The following is a 21,990-nucleotide window of genomic DNA, read 5'->3' on the forward strand; positions in this document are numbered from 1 at the left end:
CCAGAAAGCAAGCAAGATTTAACTCAAGCATGACACTAGGAAGCACATGGTTGTGTCCATATGATTCCACCCCCAGATTTCCTTCTCCTTGTCCAAAAAAAAATGAAATTATTCTACTGCAATCAGTTGGGTACCTCAAGAATCCAACTCACAATAATGTGGATCAGACATGGTGACATGTCACTACTCATGTAGGTCTTTCAACATTCAAAGTCACTTCCTTAGGAAATCACTAAGTATTTCAATGATTGTCTGACTCTTACTAATCCCATCTTTTTTATTGAAAGATTGCTATTCACCCCCTTGAAATGCAATGCAAAATATTCTACTTGAAAAGAGAAGCAAGCTGTGGCCAAGGCTGGAGTTTTGTTGAGTCAAGACGAAAAGGAGACAAGATGATAAAAAAAAAATTGGTTTATTCCTAACACATAAATTTCCCCAAGGCTGGGTGGACAGCAGGTGCTGATGGGGGAAGCCTCTAACTAGGAGGCTTGGTCTGAGCTCATCTGCTGATCCAAAATGTTCATGGGGCCAGGTGGTCATTACAGCTCTCTTAAAAATGACCCACACCAATCTGATGGGAATATGGATAGCAGTAATGCATCATTCAATACAGAAAACGTGAACATTTGGATTAAAAAAGTCGTGAAATGTAGTAACATTTGAGTAATCATCCTTTTCCTACACTAGTTGGCTCTCTCTCTCTACATACCTACTTACCTACCTAAATATTGAGGGAGCAGTCCTTTGGTCCGGTAAGACTATGGCAACTTCACCTCTTACCTACCCTATCTCTGGTCTGAGCTCAAGTTACTCAACATGAAGATCCTCTTTCTTTAAACAAAAGAATAAGCACCACATGCAGAACACAGCCACAGTGAAGGCTGTTAATTCAGGCTAGAACGTGGCCCACTTCCCACCTCCCCATGTCCACCAACTAGGGAGTTTCTTGAGTCACTAAAATCCTGCCCTGTGATCTCACATCAGCAGTGAACTCCTGAACCCAAAATCCTCCCACTTTCCGATTCCAATGTGCAAATTTGACTCCAGGTCTCAAAGGAGTGGGTAAGATTTCATACGAGTGCCACTTCTATTTTCCATTGGAATCATGTCAGCATATTTTCCTTACAGAAAACATTGCTCAAAACCGGAGAAATGGGCAAGGTGCTGAGAGCAATTAAAGACCTAGACAGAAGATGGGAGAGAAAAACATTGCTTGGAACATCAGAAATTTTGCGCATTCTAAGTTAAAAGTTGGTTGTAGGCTTTTTGTGATAGTTCTGAAAACTATATATATTGCAAATTTAAAATCAGTTTAAAAAATTTATGTCAGAAGCAGGTTGTTAGGAAGAATGGATTCTATTAAACTATAATGTTGAAAACATTTTTACCTCTGTATCCTGCAAGACCCCATTTTTAGGACATCCAAGCTCTGGGCATGTGATAGGAGATCCACAACCTTCTCTGATCATCAGTTCCACGTAGCGCATTAAGCACTGATGAATCAAAGCATAATTTGAAAAAAAAAACACAAGTATACCTGTTACTTTGTGTCACAGAGCACCAGCATATTTATTCAATTAGTGAACCCTGGACTTTATCATTCAATGTGATATTCTAATGAAATCCAAAGTTAGCTGAAGGCAATACTTAAAGATACTGATTACAATCTCTGGATTGGGTAGTACTGAATACTGCATTAAAATACTCAATCAGAATGTCAATTTGCAACTTAATCAGCAGAATATTATTAAGCAACTCAAGTGATTGGATTCTATGAGAAAAATCAACTTTCTTCAAACATGATGGTCATTTTATTTCATCTGATAAGGGTTCTAAAGAAGGGTTCAAACATTCACAGATGCTGAGTCAATTACTGCACATTTACAGCATTTTCTTCAGATTATTTACGGTTTATCCCCAGTGCTCAAAGAGAAACTGAATCTAAATCTAGGAGTGAAAGTGAGGAAATCTTGCGCTGTTTTAGTTTCTCAACAATGAAGCAAAACCTTATCCAAAACACCTCACAGGAACAAAATGAAATAATAACTGACACCAAACCAAAGGAAGACACATTATAGGACAGGTTAGCAAGCATATGATCAAAACAGACTGGTTTTTATTCAAATTTTAAAGAGAGAGGAACACAATGCTTTGGAGAGGAAGTTTCTGGAATTAAGACTAGATAATTGAATGCATGTTGACTAAAAGTCGAATGAAGGAATTGGGGATTGCATATGTTGGAGGATGATAGCACTCTTGGGTATATGTAGGTGTACTTGTTAGGGTACTTGTAGAGAAATAGGAATTGATGTCTGGCCATGGAGCAATTTTTTTTTAAATCCACTCACAGGCATGTTGTTAGGGGCCATAGCCTTTGCAACATTCAGCGCCTCCAATTGTTTCTTGCTATTACATGAAATGAAATGAATTGAATTGGCTGAATACTGGTGACTGAAATGTTGGGGACCATTGGAGATGGATCATCCACCTGGCAGTTCTGGCTGAAGATTGAAGTGAATGCTTCAACTTTATCTTTTGCAATGATGTTTGGGCATTTCCATAATTGAGGTTGGGGTATTTGTGCATCCTCCTTTTCCAGTGCCCACCACCATTCATGAGTGGTGTGGCAGGACTGCAAAGCTTGAATTTGATCTGTTGATTGTGGGATCATTTACTTCTATCTACCTATGAAGTTTGGTATGCAAGTAGTCCTATTTGGTAGCTTCACCAGGTTGACACCTCACTTATAGGTATGCCTGGTGCTGCTCCTGCATACTCTATTGAGCCAGGGTTGATCCTCTGGCTTGATGGTAATAGTTGAGTGGGGGGGGGGGGTTACAAATTGTGCTGGAGTGCAATCTGCTGCTGTTGATCATCCACAGCACTTTATGGATGCCCCGTCTTGAGACGCCTGATGTGTTCAAGGTCTGTCCCATTTAGCACGATGATACTGCCAGACAACATAATAGAGATTATTCTCAATGTGAAGGTGAGACTTTGTCTCCACAAGGACTGCGTGGTGGCCACTTTTATCTTGTTATGTACAGATACACCTTCAGCTGGCAGATTGAAAAGAATGAGGTCGTGTATGCTTTTCCCTTTCAATTACTTCATCACCACCCACCGCAGACTCAGTCTAGCAGAATGTCCTTTAGGACCTGACCAGCTCAGTAATGCTGCCACCAAGCCACTCTTGGTGACGGGCATTGAAATTCCCCAGAGTATATCTTGTGCTCTTACCACCCTCAATGTCACCTCCAAGCATTGTTCAACATGGAGGAGTACTGATTTATCAGCCAAGGGAGGATGGTCCATGGTAATCAGCAGAAGGTTTCCTTGCCCACATTTAACCGGAAGCCTTGAGACTTCATGAGGTCCCAAATCGATGTTGAGGACTCCAAGGGCAATTCTCTTCTGACTGTATACTACTGTGCCGCCACCTCTACTGGGACTGTCCTGCCGGTGGGACAGGACATTTCTGAGTCTGAGACATTGTCTGTCAGGAATGATTCAGTGAGTATGTCTGTGTCAGGCTCTTGCTCTTCCAAAGTTGGCACTTGCCCCAAGAAGGGGGACTTCCGCATCCACAGGCCCCAACAGGGCTGTTTCTGCCATTGTCTTTTCTTGTGCCTAAGCCGATGCCAGGTGGTTTGTCCAGTTTCATTTCTTTGCTGAGATCTTGTAGCAATTGATACAACTGAGAGGCTTGCTAGGCCATTTCAGAGGGCAGATGAGAACCAACCACATTGCTGTGGGTCTGGAGTCACATGTAGGCGAGGATGGCAGATTTCCTTCCCTGAAGGACATTAGTGAGCCAGATTAATTTTTCTGACAATTGATAGCGGTTTCGTGGTCATCAGCAGATTCCTAATTCTAGATATTCTTTAATGAATTCAAATTCCACCATACGCCATCGCAGGATTCAAACCCAAGTCCCCAGAACATTAGCTGAGTTTCTGGATTTATAATCTAGTGATAACACCACTAGGCCATTGATTCTCCATTTAAATGGGTGAACCTAAATGAGAATCTCTTTAAAATTAAATGCGGCTTCAGTTGATCGGGAGCCGTCATAGATTAATGAGCGTAGTTATGATGAGTGCCTGTATTCGAACTTGCACCAGTGTCTGCTTGGAGTTTGAGATGCACCTAATGAGTTTGGAATATGGAAGGTCAGGCAAGACAGCACAAAAATATTAAGTCTCGGGAATACAAGTGTGGACATGTGTGGTATTATTGATGACCTACTGTTTAAAAGGCAAAGTTGAATCATTCCAACCGAATCAAAATTATAGGGATATCACTTAAAGCTTCCACTTAGCTTCAATTCTAATAAACCCACTAGTTACAAAGCCTTGCTGAGCATACTGACCATGGTGCAGAAAAAACAGTTGCATTGCTCCAGAGTGGTCATTCCATCAAGAGGGTATTCACAAAGGCAGAGCTTGCATGTCACCAGTGGGTCCACAGCCAATTCCGCATCCACAGACAAACCTGTTGTAATCACTGGGTGTTGGTGGACTTTACTGGAAGACTCCATTTTTCTACTGAATTAGGTCACTGGATTTGGCCTGAGGTACTGTACCTGTCAGAAAACACAAAGAATTTTGAAGGTTCTTCCATAGCATGACAGCGTTTTTAATCAATCAACAATTTTCTCGCTCGCATAACTGCAGAAAACCGAGGTATGAACTTGAACCCAGAACACCTGTTTTGGCAGAACACCAAAGACTGAACCTAACTGAATGATCATGTGTGCGACCCACCCAGCTTAGTTTCATCTGGCTTTACATCAAGTCAAACATCTTGAATGTGCAAATTTGTGGTTCCTGGATTTTAAGTAAGCCAGTTATGCCAATTGACAACCTATTTTGCAACTCAAAAGTACAATATAGTCACACTGAACTAAAGGTAATGTAACACCTTTTTAATTCTTTTTTTGAATCAGAAAAAGATTTCTCCACAACAATTACAACAGTTCACTTCATAATTGCTAACAATTATTATAAAGTTAAGATTCTTCTTTTATGGGCTGTCTGACCATCTGCAGCAATAAGAGATAGTATACAGTTAGGAAACTCTTAATTAAGGTTAGCATTTTGGTGACAAAATAGATAAAATAAAAAAGTTAAATCTAAATTGTTATTATTAATATCAAACCATACAATTACAATATATTAGTCTCCTTGAAACAACTATATTCTGCGCAAAATTGAAAGTCATCAGTACGGTTAAGTGAGAAATTTGTCTTCCAATTCAGAAGGTTATGGAGTCAAATTGTATACAGTTTATCAAATTGGGACTCCAATCTTAGCCAAGTGTCTCCATCTACTTGTCAGAGTTAAAAAAAAGTCTGTTACATTTTGTTCAGGAAAAGCAGGGCGTTTTCCCAGAATCCTGTACCATCACTCATCACATAAACAGTACCTCTCAAACCTTTTATTGCTTTTAGTACTTGAACAGCCTTGTTAGAGGCACATTTCTTTCAGGGTTTTCCCAACAACAAAAAAATTACCTAATACAAGATAAAATGTGATACAGATGCAAAGCTTCCTATTGAAGCAAATAGCTTACTCAGAAGAAAACACTGAATTCAAGTAAAACTTTGGATTATCTTCACTTGTCAGCTTTTTTCTCCATCCTTCAAGGGATCACCAAAGTTTGCATCACTGACAGGTTCAGCAGATGGTAAAGCAACAGAGTCCCCAGTCAAAATTAGATGCACATGAACCCAGAGATATCAACACTTGCTTGCTTCCTTCTTTGTGGGAAACAGTTTATCATTTTCACATATGTTCCAATTAAGTTCAGAAATTCACTACATAGAAACCATAGATCTGAATCCAGCTGCCCTGTGGTGTAACATGTTGATATACCAGCTCAGTGTTGCGAGATATTCAAGCAGTGTTAATCTCCGCAACAGGCCTCATTAAGTATAGACTGTAACTATAGTGATTAAGCTCGTATCTAAACAAAGCCCAGTAAAACGCGACCCACAAACATTTTAAAAATTTTGATCTGGATTCAGAAAACATGAACCATCCAAAAAGATAATTCTTTTCTTTCCAGAAAACCTTATTGGTAATATTCTATCACCAAATGCCAGCAGTAAAGCAAATGCACTAATCCTTTATCCTATTTCTGTCAGTGGGAACTTGCTGAGCACAAGTCGGCTACTGTATGTGGCCACTTTACAAGAACAATTATACTTTAAAAAGTACTTCAGTAGATGTGATACCCTTTACAGCCCAACACAAAAATCACAATACACGAACATTCATTTAAAAGACATCTGAATGGGTATATGAATAGGAAGGGCTCAGAGGGATACGGACCAAATGCTGGCAAATGGGACTAGGTCAGATTGGGATATCTGGTCAGATTGGGATATCTGATCAGCATGGATGAGCTGTTTCTGTGCTGAATGACTCTATACGAAATAGAAACAGAAATTGACTATTCAGCCCTTTAAACCTGCTGTACCATTCAATAAGATCATGGATAGTGTTTCAAATTCCACATTCCGAGCTACTCCTGATAAAACTATTCCTCTGCCTAACAAAAATGTATTCACCTAGTCTTCTAAATACTTAATGACACCATCTCCACCACCTTCCAAGGCACAGAGTTCAAGGCACTCAGTGAAAAAATATTTCTCCTCATCTCTGTCCTGGAAGGGTGAATCTCTTATTTTAAAATGGTGTCCCTTGGTTCTGAACTAATCTAGATGAGGAATAATCATTTCCTCGACTACTTTTATGTTCAGGTTATTATACACTTCTGTCAAGTCACCTCTCTCTAACTTCCAGGGCAAGCAGGCCCAGTCTGTCCTCAAAAGCCAACCCACTCATTCGGTATCAATCTAATAAACCTCTTTTGAATCACTTCCAATTGACCTACAGCCTTCCTTAAATAAAAACATCAAAAAAATTAAGCGATGTGGTCTCACCTCTGCTTTGTAAAGCATAACACCCTCACTTAAGTTCAATTTCCCTTATGATAAAGGACAGCATCCATTAGCCTTCTTGATGGCATGCTATACCAGAGACTAACCTTTTGTGGTACATGCATGAGAATACACAAATCCCTCTGCACCTCAGAATTCTGCAGTCATTTCCCATTTAAGTAATTGTCTGCTTTCTCATTCTTCCTGCCAAAGTGAATTGCACATTTTCACATACAGTCCAACTGAAAGAATTTTTGCTCAGTCACTCAGTCTATCTATACCCATTTGCAACTTCTTGGCCTTTTCACAACTTAGAACTATCGTGATGCTGTCTGTAAATTTAGCCATTGTGCCTTTGCACCCCTCTAAGTCATTGACTAAATTGTAAAATACTGATGCCCCAGCATCGCCCCCTATGGGATTCCAGTCATCATATCCTGCCAATCATTTATGCATACACTGCTTTCTGCTAGCCAGACGATATTGCATCCATGGTGATCTCTATCCTTTACAGCATCAGCTTTTACTTTCTGCATCTTATCAAATACTTTCTGAAATCCAAGTACACCCACAAGCACCTCTTTATCTATTAGTACATCACTCCTTCAAAAGAACACCAATTTTATTTATAATAGATGCACCATAGAAAGCATCCAATCTGGATGCGTCACAACTTAGTACGGCAACTGCTCTGCCCAAGACTGCAAGGAATTACAGAGAATTGCCAATGCAGCAGAGTCCATCATGAAACCAGCCTTCCTTCCACTGACTTTGTCTATGATTGCTGCTGCCTTGGGAAAATGGCTAATATAATAAAAAAAACCCTCCCGCCCTAATTATACTCTCTTCCAGATTTTTCCATCAGACAGAAGGTACAAAATTTTGAAAACACTTACCAGATTCAAAAAACAACCTGTTCTCCATTTTTATCAGACTTATGAATCATCCCGTCATATAGTGGAGTTGATCTTTCCCCACACGCTCTCTGTAACTGTAACACTACATTCTGCATTCTGTTCTAATACTCTAATGCACTTATATTAGATATGATTTGTCTGGAGTGAAGAAGTGGGGAGCTGGAAAAAGCACAGCAGGTCAAGCAGCATCTGACAAACAGGGGAGTCGACATTTCAGGTCAGAGCCTTTCATCAGTCCTGACTTTCCAGTATCTGCAGTACTCACCATCTCCATGATTTGGCTGGGTAGCACGCAAAACAATACTTTTCACTATCTCGGTAAGCCCAGCTGACTTCCCCGATTACCTTGAATGTTTCTAAGTGCCCAGCCATAAACCCCTTAAACAATTGATTTAAACATCTTCCTGTGTCAAATGTCAAGCTTACTGGCCTAGAGTTTCCATTTCTGCCTCTCTTCCTTCTTGAATAGCGTGCTTACATATGCCAGTCTGACAGAACTGAATCAAGAGAATGTTGGAAAATTAACACCAACACATCTACTACCTCCTTACCAACCTGTTGTAAGAGCCTAAGAAGTTCATTTGAACCTGACAATTTTCCACCACATTCCTCATGATTGTAATTTCACCAAGATCCCCCCCCTCCCAATTCCACACCCGAAATTACAGCTCTGTCAGGAACATTTTTTAATCTCCACAGTGAAAACGGAAGCAAAATATTTGTTTATTATTTCATTCATTTTCTTACTATCCAATACCAACACCCCATTCTCACTCTTTAGATACCTAATGCTCGAATTGCTTACTCCTTTTATTTTTAAAATACCTGTAGAAATTCTTGCTTTCCCAATTTTATATTTCTAGCTTGCTTCCACTCTAAAAGATTAATCAGGAGGAAGGAATTAATCATTTACTGCTGTTCTTTATGTTCTGACAAATCATTTGATATGCACTCACCTTTGTGCAGTTGTCTGTCTTTTCCTCAAATTAAATTATTTACCTAACATCTTTAATTGACCACGATGATAATTAGAATTTAGATTTTCTTTTCTTTTGATTTTCTTTCTACCTGTCGAAAAGAACTTATACTAAAACGCTTCCTTATTAGGTCTACCACTATATCTCTATTGATCTAGCAATACCCTATATACCAGTCCATTTAAGCCAGCTCAGTTTCATGGCCCTTTGGTTTCTCTTACTTATGTTTAAAGTAGTAATCCTGAATCTCCCTTCCAAACTGATTGTAGCCATTGATACCTACAGATGCCTTGACTTGGAGGCTATTACTTAATCCTGTCACATTGCACAATATCAAATCTAATATAACTTGCTCCCTGGTGAGTTCCAAAACATGCTCCTCTAAGAAACTAAAACATTCTATGAAATCTTCATCTCAGCTACAACTGTCAAGTTTATATGTAACTTAAAGTCACCGATGTTACTTACTGCCCTTTATCACAAGTATCCAATGTTTCTTCTTGTGTGCTTTGTCCTCCATTATGGCTACTGTTAAAGCCTTTAGACCAGTCCCACAATGATTCTTTAACCTAGTATTGCTGATCTCCGCCCAATATCAAATTCTATATTCTGATCTCCTGAATCAAGCTAATCTCCAACTTTTGCACAAATGCCATTCTCGAGTTAACAGTGCTCAAAGTTTATCTAGCTTTCTATTTTTCTTGAATGTCATATACCCTTCAATATTCAGGACCCGACCCGTTACCCCCTGTAGCTATGTCTCCATAATGGCTATCACATTGTATTTATTTACATCAACGTGAACTACCAATTCATTCACTTTACTCTATTACATATGCAATGTACAGACAGGAGCCTTAAGCTTTGTCCTTTAGCTATCTTTGTAACATTGCCCTAACTATTGATGTATTTTTCAGTTTTGTCCCCCCATCCTCACTGCCCCATTCTGCTGACCCTTCTTTCCCATATAGCTATTTTTCTTTCTTTCTTACCTTGACTCGACTCCTTGATTTATTAGATCTTTCCACAATTGATCCCTTGCGACCACTACTTAGATTAAAATCCTTTCCACATCCAGAGTTATGCGATTCACAAAAAAAATTTATCCTAGCACGTTTCAGGTATAGATCATCTCAACAGTATAGCACCCACCTCTCTTCATACTGCCTTCAATGGCCCACGATCAGGAATCCACTTCTCCCACAATGTTCGAGACATTATGAACTAAAATGTCAGCTTGCATGCAACTCAAGTTATTATATAACCTTTGAGTTTCCGCTTTTTAAATTTCATCCCTGGTTCTTCATATCCCCTCTGTACAGAATCTACTTCCTGGTTCTCCCTAGGTCGTTAGCTCCAACGTTGACCACCCTTCACCTCTCACTACACATTCCTTTCCAGCCCTGATCAAAATATTCCAAACTCTGACACTGGGCAGGAAACACAGCTACCTGATCTCTCACTCTTTGTTACAGAAAACAGAATTAAGTCTCCTTCACTATATTATCTACTATGAATACTATACTGAAAATGTGTTGCTGGAAATGCGCAGCAGGTCAGGCAGCATCCAAGGAACAGGAGAATCGACGTTTCGGGCATAAGCCCTTCTTCAGGAAGGCTTCTTCGGGTTTATGCCCGAACTGTCGATTCTCCTGTTCCTTGGATGCTGCCTGACCTGCTGCGCTTTTCCAGCAACACATTTTCAGCTCTGATCTCCAGCATCTGCAGTCCTCACTTTCTCCTATGAATACTATACTCCTTGCTACTTTCCTCACTTGAATGGCTTCTTGTATCATGGTGCCACAGTCATAGAGTTATAGAGATGTACAGCACGGAAATAGACTCTTCAGTCCAACCTGTCCATGCCGACCAGATACCCCAACCCAATCTAGTCCCACCTGTCAGCACCCGGCCCATATCCCTCCAAACCCATCCTATTCATATTCCCATCCAAATGCCTCTTAAATGCTGTAATAGTACCAGCCTCCACCACTTCCTCTGGCAGCTCATTCCATACACGTACCACCCTCTGGGCTGCTCATTCATTTGTAGTCCCCCAAACAGGCTGAAGAACCTTAAAAACTGACAATGCTGTACTCTGGGCACCCCCCCCAACCTGCCTCCAGTTCAGAAGTACTTATCCCAAATAAAATGACTACTTCCTCATACAAAAGAATCCAAGTAACCTTCCCTGTATCTGATGCGTGGCAGTGTTTATGGTTCAGCCTCCAGTTCAAACTCTGAGCCAAAGTTGCTCAGCTTGAAAAACTGCTTGAAACAGTCACTGCAGAAGTGCTTGCCATCAATCACAACAGTATACAGGAGCTCCTACGTACTATAACATCATCTCAACTACCATCCTTAGCGAGTGACTTTTAATTATTCATTTACGTTCACTTCATTATATTTGGTTAATTGTACCACCATTATGCATACTGTAAAAAGACCTTAAATGTGTACAAGAGACTCACCAAACACCTTGTTTCTCTGTAGTACAGTGAGAACAAATTCCAGTCAACTTCAATGAATCCATCTCTGCCTGCCACAGGGTGCTCATGTCACCCCCTCCTGGCCAAGTGACTGCTGTGTTCCCTTAGCTTAGTGTTAGTGTGTACATTGCATAAATTTTCTATTGAGCATATATTCAGTTGACAGCTAGCTCAGATGGTCTCCAAACTTATTTACATAAGCCTTACAATCACTAATCAAACTTGAGTCCCAGTAGTGAAAGGATGATGCTCTAACATGCATTGCTATTTAGAGGGAGAAGGGCAATGTAACAGTACTACATTTTGACCAATTGCTCATTCATTCTAATGTGCAATTCCAGATCTCACTTGCTCACATTCCATTACCCTGCCTCCATCACCACCACCACCGAGTGTATGTACTTTAAAGATTCAGTTTAAACAATGAAGATATTTCCTTTGTTCTTCAGTCTATGTTCTTCTCCAAGGTTATTGACCATAGAAACCATGTAATAAAAGACCCATATTTTGTTTGAAGTACTGTAACCCAAAACTTCTGGTTAAACAAAAACATTGAATGATATGATTTGTCGTTTAGTGAAGTGGACTTCCATGATCAAATATACTATACAGTATGTACAAATGATCCACACAGACTTCATGAGTTTCAAATTAAACTCTGACTAGAGCTGGCAGATCTCAGGTAGGCAGTAATGAATAACAAGTTTCATTTATACAGCTGCAACAATATAACATCCCTCTCAAACATGTGGAATGTTAAACAAAAGTGAACATTGAGACACATAGGAAAATTGTATAACAGGCAACCAAACATTTGTCATAAGACCTCGGTTTGAAATGATGTCTTAAAAATGGAGAAAGTAGTGGAGGGATGGAGTGTGCTTAAAGAGAGAATTCTAAAGTTTAGAGTCTAAGTAGCGATAGGCAAAATTGCTGATGTTGCAATTGATAAAAATCTTGGTTTATGCAAGAACACAGACTTGGAGGAGCACAGAAATCTTGGAAGGTTGAATACAGAACTGGCTCAAAGGTAGAAGACACAGGGTGGCAGTGGAGGGTTGTTTTTCAGACTGGAGGCTTGAGACCAGTGGAGTGCCACAAGGATCGGTGCTGTGTCCACTACTTTTCATCATTTATATAAATGATTTGGATGTGAGCATAAGCGGTAGAGTTAGTAAGTTTGCAGATGACACCAAAATTGGAGGTGTACTGGACAGCAAAGAAGTTTATCTCAGATTATAACAGGATCTTGATCAGATGGGCCAATGGGCTGAGAAGTGGCAGATGGAGTTTAATTTAGATAAATGTGAGGTGCTGCATTTTGGGAAAGCAAATCTTAGAAGGAGTTATACACTTAATGGTAAGGTCCTAGGGAGTGTTGTTGAACAAAGAGACTTTGGAGTGCAGGTTCATAGCTCCTTGAAAGTGGAGTCACAGTTAGATAGGATAGTGAAGGTGGTGTTTGATATGATTTCTTTTATTAGTCAGAGTATTGAGTACAGGAGTTGGGAAGTCATGTTGCGGCTGTACAGGACATTGGTTAGGCCACTGTTGGAACATTGCATGCAATTCTGGTCTCCTTCCTAAAGGGAATATGTTGTGAAACTTGAAAGGGTTCAGAAAAGATTTACAAGGATGCTGCCAGGGTTGGAGGATTTGAGCTATAGGGAGAGTCTGAATAGGCTGGGGCTGTTTTCCCAGGAGCTTCGGAGGCTGAGGGGTGACCTTATAGAGGTTTATAAAATCTTGAGGGACATGGATAGGATAAATAGACAAAGTCTTTTCCCTGGGGTGGGGGAGTCCAGAACTAGAGGACATAGGTTTAGGGTGAGAGGGAAAAGATATAAAAGCAACCTAAGGGGCAACGTTTTCACTTAGAGGGTGGTACGTGTATGGAATGATTTGCCAAAGGAAGTGGTGGAGGCTGGTACAATTGCAACATTTAAGAGGCATTTGGATGGGTATATAAATAGGAAGGTTTTGGTGGGAAATGGGCTAGGTGCTGACAGGTGGGACTAGATTGGGTTGGGATATCTGATCGGCATGGACAGGTTGGACCGAAGGGTCTGTTTCCAAGGAGTACATCTCCAGGACTCTATGACTGTAGTTGGTTACAGGGAGGGAGGGCCAAGTCGTGAAGGAACTTTTAAAGATAAGAATTTAAAATCGATGCAAGGCAAGCCCAGTCAATATAGGTCAAGGAGCCCAAGGCTGATAATTGAAAGGGATTTGATGAGAATTAGTATACAGGCAAGAGAATGTTCGATCAGTTCAAGTTTACAGACAATTCAGCAGCAGCACCTATATTGATGTAGGAGAGATTACTAATGTTGCAATGCTGGAAGTAAATAGTCTTGACACTATAATTATCTTCAAAAGAGAAGAAACAGCAAGAGTTCTTTATTATGTCACAGAAGAATCAGAATCACCAGTCATTTCACTTCCCTCTCTATCATAATTATAAAGCTTACTCACTAACCAACACAACTAAAGAATCATGGCGGAGAATTGTTCCCAAAGAATTAATGATGCATTCATTCAGGAGAGGAAAAAAATTGAAAAACATTATAACTTTTTAAAAGCTCTACATGCTCCCTTACCATCTCTTGGTCGGTGAAGATTTAAAACATACACAGAGTGCTGGAGAAACTCAGCAACTATGGCAACATCTTTGGAGAGAGCGACAGAAATAACATCAAGTCTGGTATGACTCTTCTTCAGAGTAGTTTCTGAAGTAGGGTCACTGAACTTTAAAGTTAACTCTGTTTTCCTCTTCACAGCTTATGCCAGATCTGCTGAGTTTCTCCATCGTTGTGTTGTTTGTTTCACAACTTTCAAGCATCTGCAGTATGTTGCTTTGAAATGAGGATCATGACAATTAATTTTACACTCAGTATTTAACTAGGAGAAAGTGAGGACTGCAGATGCTAGAGATCAGAGCTGAAAAATGTGTTGCTGGAAAAGCGCAGCAGGTCAGGCAGCATCCAAGGAACAGGAGAATCGATGTTTTGGGCATAATTCCTGAAGAAGGGCTTATGCCCGAAACGTCGATTCTCCTGCTCCTTGGATGCACTCAGTATTTAACGTCAATTAACCTTTTGTGGTTTCTGTTCCGCTTAAGGAATTTGCCTACAGACACTTGTATAGCGTTGACAAAGTTGGAATGCAGAGCAGCAAATTTATCGAAATTAGAGGAGTTAACCACCAAACCAATCAAGTTTCACAATGAAAGGGTGTGTTGCAATGCAATCTCTTCTCTGATCATCAGTTGAAGGATTCACTTGCCACTAGCTTTTCTCAATATTTTGTTCAGAATTTTCATGTTTGAGTTTTCTACCTATGGTTCACAGGATGTTATTTACTATTCATTCGCTATCAGTCCATTTCCAATCAAGCTACTGCTTGAGGTTGGGTGTACTTCTAAATGCATCACTTCAGGGTCAGGATGGAACCATCAGTCCACCAGCCATTCCTAGGTTAAATGTCCTAGGTCAGAGTCATTATGTATTTATAGCAGGGCTCCCAGAAGGACTTCCATAAGCAAGGTGAATACCCTTCACCATCTAAGACATTATGGATAATAATGCTGCAGGACTGCCATTGTGGCACTACAAAGCTTAGCAATTGGAAAATAAGACTGAAAGATGTAATTTACCAAAAGCTTCAGCCAATAAGCAAATTCGTGGGAGATGGAGCTTCAACTGGCCACAATCAGGGCCAAATTTGTCCTTAGGGTCAATCACCAATCTTCAGCAGGTTGTCCCTGTAGGCAGCACAAACAGAGGCATCTGGATCCCAGCCCCTGCAGGCCCAGCATCATTTACAGGAGGTGGTGGTGGAGTGTCCAGTGACAGGGTTATTGGGAGAGGGAAGTTAGGTCAGTGAGGTAGGAGTTGGCCACAATGCCAGTTTTGTCCCTTTTCTGTTGCACCTTTGCACAATTTCAAATGTCTTACACCTGAGAATAATAGGAAAACATGCTGTATGATCTCATCTGCAAATACAATTAATTTGCCTATGTTCTTTTGATATTTGTTTCTTCAGTTACTTCAATGTGTTTTTCCTTTGTTACTTACGTTCTATCCTTTTGAAACTTTCAATTCTCCAATCAGTGCAAGGGGAGCAACAACAGCAATAGAAAACTAGAAAAAAAACCTCAAGTATATTAACATATTTCACCTAACTAGCTAAAGATAACAAAACATATTCGTAAAAGGAAAGGCGCAAAAAAAAATGCAACCTGGAATTAAATCCCCGTGGCCTCCTAACAATTTTCAATGGGTGAGGCTCTGGCAGGAACATGGTTAGCAAATATTTACTTATACAGGTATGCCCTCCAGTAATTGGATATATCTCAGTAACGTGAGATTACAATAACCTTTGTAATTGATTCTAAACAAAGTTTTATTTGAGAGGAGATGGCCAGCAATTATTTCTATATGTAGTTCTGCAGTTATGTTACTGAATGAAATATGGTACAAAGGTCTGGAGTTGTATTCTCCCCAACTGTACAATTGGTCAATAAATCCATTAGTCATCTGGAAAAATGACAAAGTATATAGGTAGGCATAAAATACCAAACTGATCTTTGTAACGTCAAGAAATGGAAATTTCCACCCTACCAAATTTGGTTTGTACGTTATTTCAGTCCTTCACGCAGAGTGGTTGTCTCGTAATGCCTCAAGGATGGTCAATATTACATTGGTTAGAACTCGGCTAGTGTATTGTGTACAGTTCTGATCACCACAACATAGGATGGCTGTGATTGAAGGCAGAAAAGTTTTACAATAATGGTTCTGGGGTGCGATACTTCAGTTATATGAGAAAAGATTGGGTAGTTGGGACTGTTTTCCTCAGAGAACACAAGGTTAAGAGGATCTTTAAACAGTTTTCAAAATCATGATGGTCTGGCAAAAGTGGAGAGAGATTAGTTCCACCCTTAAACCAAATCAAGAACCAGCAGCTATGGTTTTAACGTGCTTTGACAAAGAGGCTTGAGCAAGGTGAGAAGTACTCAGTGTGAAAAAGCTTTTTAAGATATCAACTGCCTGGCAAAGTATTGGATGCAGGCTCACTTAAACGTTCAAGACAGCATTGTTTCTATTTAAATAATCAACCAATATGCAGAATTGTGAGCAAAGGATTAGCACCAAGTTAAAATGCTGACACAATTGTTTATAGTGCAGAAGGAGGCCATTTGGCCAATCTTGTTAGTCTGCCCTATCTCCAATATTCCAGGATAATGAAAAGTACATCTTATTCACATGCAAGTACCTTTAGCACTGAAATACATGTTGTTCTGGTAGAACATGCACTTTGTTATAGCCAATTGGCTATAATGCAGTTGACGAATTGCGTAAGCTGTTTGGATAATGCAAACTTTCTACTTAACGGGTATGGCAATTTTCTATCGCGATCTTGTACAGCGTGATTTTCTATAGTGGTTTTCTATAACGCAGGGTGGCAGAGGAATGCAACTATCATGTTATCGCAGAATGACCTGTAGCTGATGATTAAGATAGATTGAAGTGGCAACATTTCATTCAAACATGGCTGACTCATGGATAGAAGAATGGAAATGGATTTTTATGAGATTTGGTTTCCTGATAGATTTTGTATCAAACAATGGACCTCCCTTTGTGAAAGAGGATTTCAGGATTTCACTAGGGAGACCAGAATCCAATCAGATGACAAGTTCTCATCCCATCCTCAGTCATATGGAAAAATAGAGCCAACAGTCAAGCTTGGTGAATTCACTGACACTTGAGAATTCAATCCATTTACAGAGCACCACAAGAATTATGGATACTTGCTAGTGTTAATAGGGCGGAGGTTAAAAAACTGGTGTACCAGTTTCAGAACACAAAACCAAAGCTATATCGAGCCAAACATAGACTCTAATGACCACAAGAAGGTAAAACAACAAGAGAAACGCCTCTGCAAAAAGCAAGAAGTGCTATAATTTCAGGCACAGACCAAAAACTACTGACATTTAAGCCGGAAACTGAAAGTCTGCTGAAGAAGCAGGAAGTCAAAAGCTACGCTCATCAGAAAAACCAATCAAATGAGATCTTATATTATCAGAACATCCGAAGGGATGCTCAGGAGGATCAAAAAGATATTGATTTAGCTCGACCTAAGACGTGATATTGAGTATGATTATGACAAGAAGTGGGACAGTCTTGTCTTTAATGCATCACATAGTGGACAGAGAGGTACAACACCAGCACCTTACTGTTGAACTGAAGAAACTTTGCTCAGGTCATCTAGTCTAATTTCCCTGAACTGTACGATTCAGATTCTGAGTGGGTAAAGGGAGATGGTGATCACGTTGATAGCAGCAATAACGGTATTAATGATGCTAATGATTGCAAAATTGAATTAAATAGCAGTAAACTACTGGAATAATGAATATCAAGTAGAAAAAAAACTGTGGGGGAACATAGTATAACGAGATTGATATAAATCATGATTAAATTAACTGATGACATGACTCAGACAGAAAGACACCAGTCTAGAATGAGCATGTGAAGTGAGGTATCTTAAATGCAACACGAGCGTGCTGAATTTGATAACCTACCATCCAAAGGTGTTTTGATAACCTACCATCCATAAGAGTGTTGCAGTATATTAAGATTGAACAGCCTTCTGTAGAGACATGGAGCAAGCAACCTTAGAGACAGTGCATGTGCAGACATCCACAACCTTAGATTCTCAAGATCAGTATCTCAATATACAAATAGTATGCATGTGACGTTAAACATGAATTCCTTCAATTTATTTTCTAGAGCCACATATGTATACTAACCCTAATTGGGCATAATAGACCATGCAATTATTAATACACAACCACCCACCGACCCACCTTTCTGTCGAGTTAAATTTACTCTTTAGTACATCCTGTTCGAAGACTCATGTACATGAAGGGCAGATGAGAAAAAGGTTAGGTTTGGTTATGATTCTGCCAGAGCGATGTGCTCACTAACTCTTATTGCTTGGCTTTAAATATTAAGAAGGGCAACTAAGGTAGTGTTTGGAGGCCTGCCATGAAAATAATCCTAATGCTACTGTGTAGATTTAAAAAATTAAAGCAGAGAAATTCCATGTAGACGACAATGGATTTATGTACCCATTTGATTTGCTTTTCTGATCTATGGCTAATCCACTGTACCAATTTTCCACCCCTGCAGATATGGAATTCAAAACCCAGTACAAGTAGTTCTCCTATAACGCACATTTGTTAAACGCGATCGGTGAATTGTGGACCTTTCTTTGATACAGCGATCACCTGTTGTGCAATTCTATCATGGGCACTAGCTGAAGAGCAAATCCCAGTCTCAGGATCCTCTGCGTGCAAAATGCAAATTCAGTGTGTTCAGCTAAAACAGTAAAGCAATCAGCTCTGCAAGCTTTGAAACTTAGCTTGAAACTGGGAATCGTAGTCTATATTTAGAAGGAACTGCATTCCAAACTGGGTGAGAATCTTGAGGAGTACTGGACTTCCGCGTGGCATCATGTGGTCAGTCAGCTCATGCACTTTCTGAGGAAGACCTTCATGAAAAGGTACAGTGCTCTAGTCAGCGATTTTAGTGTTAAATTTACATATTATTTCATTAAAATATATGCTTTAAAGATTTACTTAGGCTGTGCTATTGTTTGTGTTAGGCTAACTAGTGTTTTCGTTTTGATTTTTGGTGGTTCGCCCCTAACCCGGTTTTTCCCATAGCCTCCATTATTTATATTGGGCGATTTTCTATAACACTATGTCGCACGGGAACACAACTACCACGTTATAGGAGAACTACCTGTAATAGTGCTCTTTTAAGCATCAAAGCTGCTCTATCTGACCAAAGAGGAAAATCAGGAGAAAATCGCATGCCTAAGCCAAATTCCATTATTTTAAAATGATGCTTCAAATCCACTTTAGTAATTTGTCACCATGAGCTTCACAAGACAAATCTATTCTCCAGTTAGCCTCCCTACTCCCCAGCAGTAATATTTCTCTTTCAAACAGCTACATGCTGCTCTTTCAAACAATAAAAGGTGGGCCCTTGTGGACAGTTTAGTGTCCCTGCCTTGAGGCCAGCCTGGATTCAAGTCCCACCTGCCACAGAAGTGCCATAACTTATCCAAATATAAAATATTACAACATTTCTTGAAAATTCTCTGAAGTGAATTGAGTCTTAAAATGAGAAGAACATTTTTAGCTCAATTTTAATTTCTTTCATAATTGGTTCAATGTCCTAAGTGCCTATAAATATGGTTTGATTTACAGATTATAACCACTGAAAAATGCAAGTAAACGAATAGTTGGCCCTCTCCAAAAGCTCTGGGGTTCTGAGGATGCATCCTGTCACTGGAGGGCACTCCTGTACAGGTAAATATTTGTGAAGCTGAATCCATGCCACAGCCTCACCCATCAAAATTCAAGTCAGGAAGTCACAAGCGTGCAGCTTAGGATTCTCAAAATAATGAACAAAGAATTGTGGACTGTGCAAGCACGATTTCTCAACATACACTCAAATAGTTAAGACTTACGCTATTGTACAATTGGAAAACGACATTTTTCAAACTCACCATATTTGAGTGAGGGTGTAAACAACTAGTAGGAAGGGCAAGAATTAAAGCTACATTTACATGGTGGAGAAGTTTGCTGAGGATTTAAACACATTGAAAAGTTGCATGCTGGAAGAGAAAAGTCTCATAATTTTATTGCAGCATCTGGAAATTAGCTGGGAGAGAATTTTAGCTCTAGCTCTGCACAGAAGGAACAGGGTAAGCAAACAATTCAAGTGGAGCAAATCCATTTCCATCTTGGCAAGTGAGCTGTTACATCATTCCTAAATTTGCTAATGACAGAAACATAGGAAAATAATATGCAAATAACACATAGCCTAACCAAATCCCTTTACAGACTCTATAAGCGAGTGGAAGAAAGTGAGGACTGCAGATGCTGGAAAAAGAGACGCAAAGTTTCGCGCTGGAAAAGCACAGCAGGTCAGACAGCATTTGAGGAGCAGGAGACTCAACGTTTTGGACATAAGCTCGTCATCAGGAATGTGGAGAGGTAAGGGGGGTGACAGATAAATAGGGGAGTGGGGTGGATCTGGGGAGGCGGGGGGGGGGGAGTAGTTAGGAAGGCAAACGTGGATGCAGCTGGGGGATACTATTGATAGGTCGCTGGGAGGGTGGAGCGGATAGATAGGAAGGAAGGTGGACAAGTGGGACAAGTTAAGAGAGTGGTGACAAGTTGGAGGGTTGGATCTGAGATGGGGTTGCAGGTGGGGATATTTGGAAACTGGTGAAATCAACATTGATCCCGTATGGTTGAAGGGTCCGAAGACTGAAGATGAGGTGTCCTTCCTCCAGGCGTCGGGTGACTTTGATTGGCAGTGGAGGAGGCCCAGGATTTGCATCTCCTTGGGGAAGTGGGAAGGGGAATTGTCGGCCACAAGGTGGTGGGGTGGTTTGGTGCGTGTGTCCCAGACATGTTCCCTGAAAAGCTCCACGAGTTGGCGTCCTATCTCCCCGGTTTGGGTGCGCGTGAAAATATCTGCTGGATGCGAAAAAAATCCTTTGGGGCCTTGGACGGAGGTGAGGATGCAGGTTTTATATCTCCTGCAGCAGTAAGGGAAGGTGTCGGGTGTGGAGGGTGGAGTCGTGGACCTAACGAGGAAGTCACAGAGGTAATAGTCTCTCTGGAATGCGTATAAGGGTGGGGAGGAAAATATATTTTTGGTGGTGGAGCCCTGGGCCTCCTCCACTGTCAAATCAAAGCCACCTGACAATTGGAGGAAGAACGCCTCATCATCCATCTCTGGACTTTTCAACCACATGGCATCAACATCGACTTCACCAGTTTCCAAATCTCCCATCACCCCCCACCTCATCCCAGATCCAACTCTCCAACTTGGCACCACCCTATTGACTTGTCCATCTTCCTTCCCACCTTATCCACTTCACCCTACCCACCGACCAACCTATCACTACTATCCACCTATCGCCTTCCCAGCCACCTTCCCCCCACCCCAACTCCCCTACAGATCTCTCTGCCCCCTCCTCCCACCATATTCCTGCTGAAGGGCTCATGGCTGAAACCTCGACTCTCCTGCTCCTCAGATGCTGCCTGACCTGCTGTACTTTTACAGTGCTGAAAATGTGTTGCTGGAAAAGCGCAGCAGGTCAGGCAGCATCCAGGGAACAGGAGAATCGACTTTTCGGGCATAAGCCCTTCTGCAGGAATGAGGAAAGTTTGTCCAGCAGGCTATGATAAAAGGTAGGGAGGAGGGACTTGGGGGAGGGGCGTAGGAAATGTGATAGGTGGAAAGAGGTCAAGGTGAGGGTGATAGGTCAGACTGGGGTGGGGGCGGAGAGGTCAGGAAGAAGATTGCAGGTTAGGAAGGCGGTGCTGAATTCGATGGATTCATGGTACTTTTCGATGGTACTTTTACAGTGCCAAACGTTTCATGTCTCACTCTCCAGTATCTGCAGTCCTCACTTTTTCCCCACTCGCTTTTTGTGACAGTAGTGATTTTTTTTTAGAAAAACAGAAAAAAAGTCAAATACATCAAATCCAAGAAGGCATGTGATATCAGGAAGCGCCTGGCAGGACACCTATAAACTTAATGCTGGCACATTTATGTTGCTAAATGTAGGGG

The 21,990-nt window shown here is 40.7% G+C and overlaps 1 protein-coding gene and 1 long non-coding RNA gene across 6 annotated transcripts in view; one reads left to right on the top strand and one right to left on the bottom strand.

The window, feature by feature from the left end:
- Nucleotides 1-21,990, bottom strand: part of LOC122564373 (E3 ubiquitin-protein ligase RNF144B-like) — an 85,659-nt gene that overhangs the window by 36,072 nt on the left and 27,597 nt on the right. Inside the window, exons 1-3 of one of the 5 annotated variants that reach the window (XM_087978616.1) lie at nucleotides 9,996-10,131; nucleotides 4,376-4,588; nucleotides 1,392-1,496 (exon numbers count right to left, since the gene is read on the bottom strand). In XM_087978616.1, the coding sequence (XP_087834742.1) occupies nucleotides 1,392-1,496; nucleotides 4,376-4,543 (273 nt within the window). In that variant the 5' untranslated portion in view covers nucleotides 4,544-4,588; nucleotides 9,996-10,131. Of the gene's footprint in view, nucleotides 1-1,391; nucleotides 1,497-4,375; nucleotides 4,589-5,577; nucleotides 5,682-9,835; nucleotides 9,877-9,995; nucleotides 10,132-21,990 lie in introns of those variants that run through there. The other 4 variants (XM_087978618.1, XM_087978617.1, XM_043719154.2 and 1 more) reach the window with 4 other exon arrangements.
- Nucleotides 18,479-20,352, top strand: LOC148141146 (uncharacterized). The gene is made up of 3 exons (XR_015752890.1): nucleotides 18,479-18,895; nucleotides 19,608-19,709; nucleotides 20,247-20,352. It is a non-coding gene; the product is annotated as an uncharacterized LOC148141146 (long non-coding RNA).

The sequence above is a fragment of the Chiloscyllium plagiosum genome, unplaced genomic scaffold (assembly GCF_037043375.1).
Source record: "Chiloscyllium plagiosum isolate Xiang-an unplaced genomic scaffold, Cpla_swu_hap1 HiC_scaffold_34, whole genome shotgun sequence".
NCBI lineage: Eukaryota > Metazoa > Chordata > Chondrichthyes > Orectolobiformes > Hemiscylliidae > Chiloscyllium > Chiloscyllium plagiosum.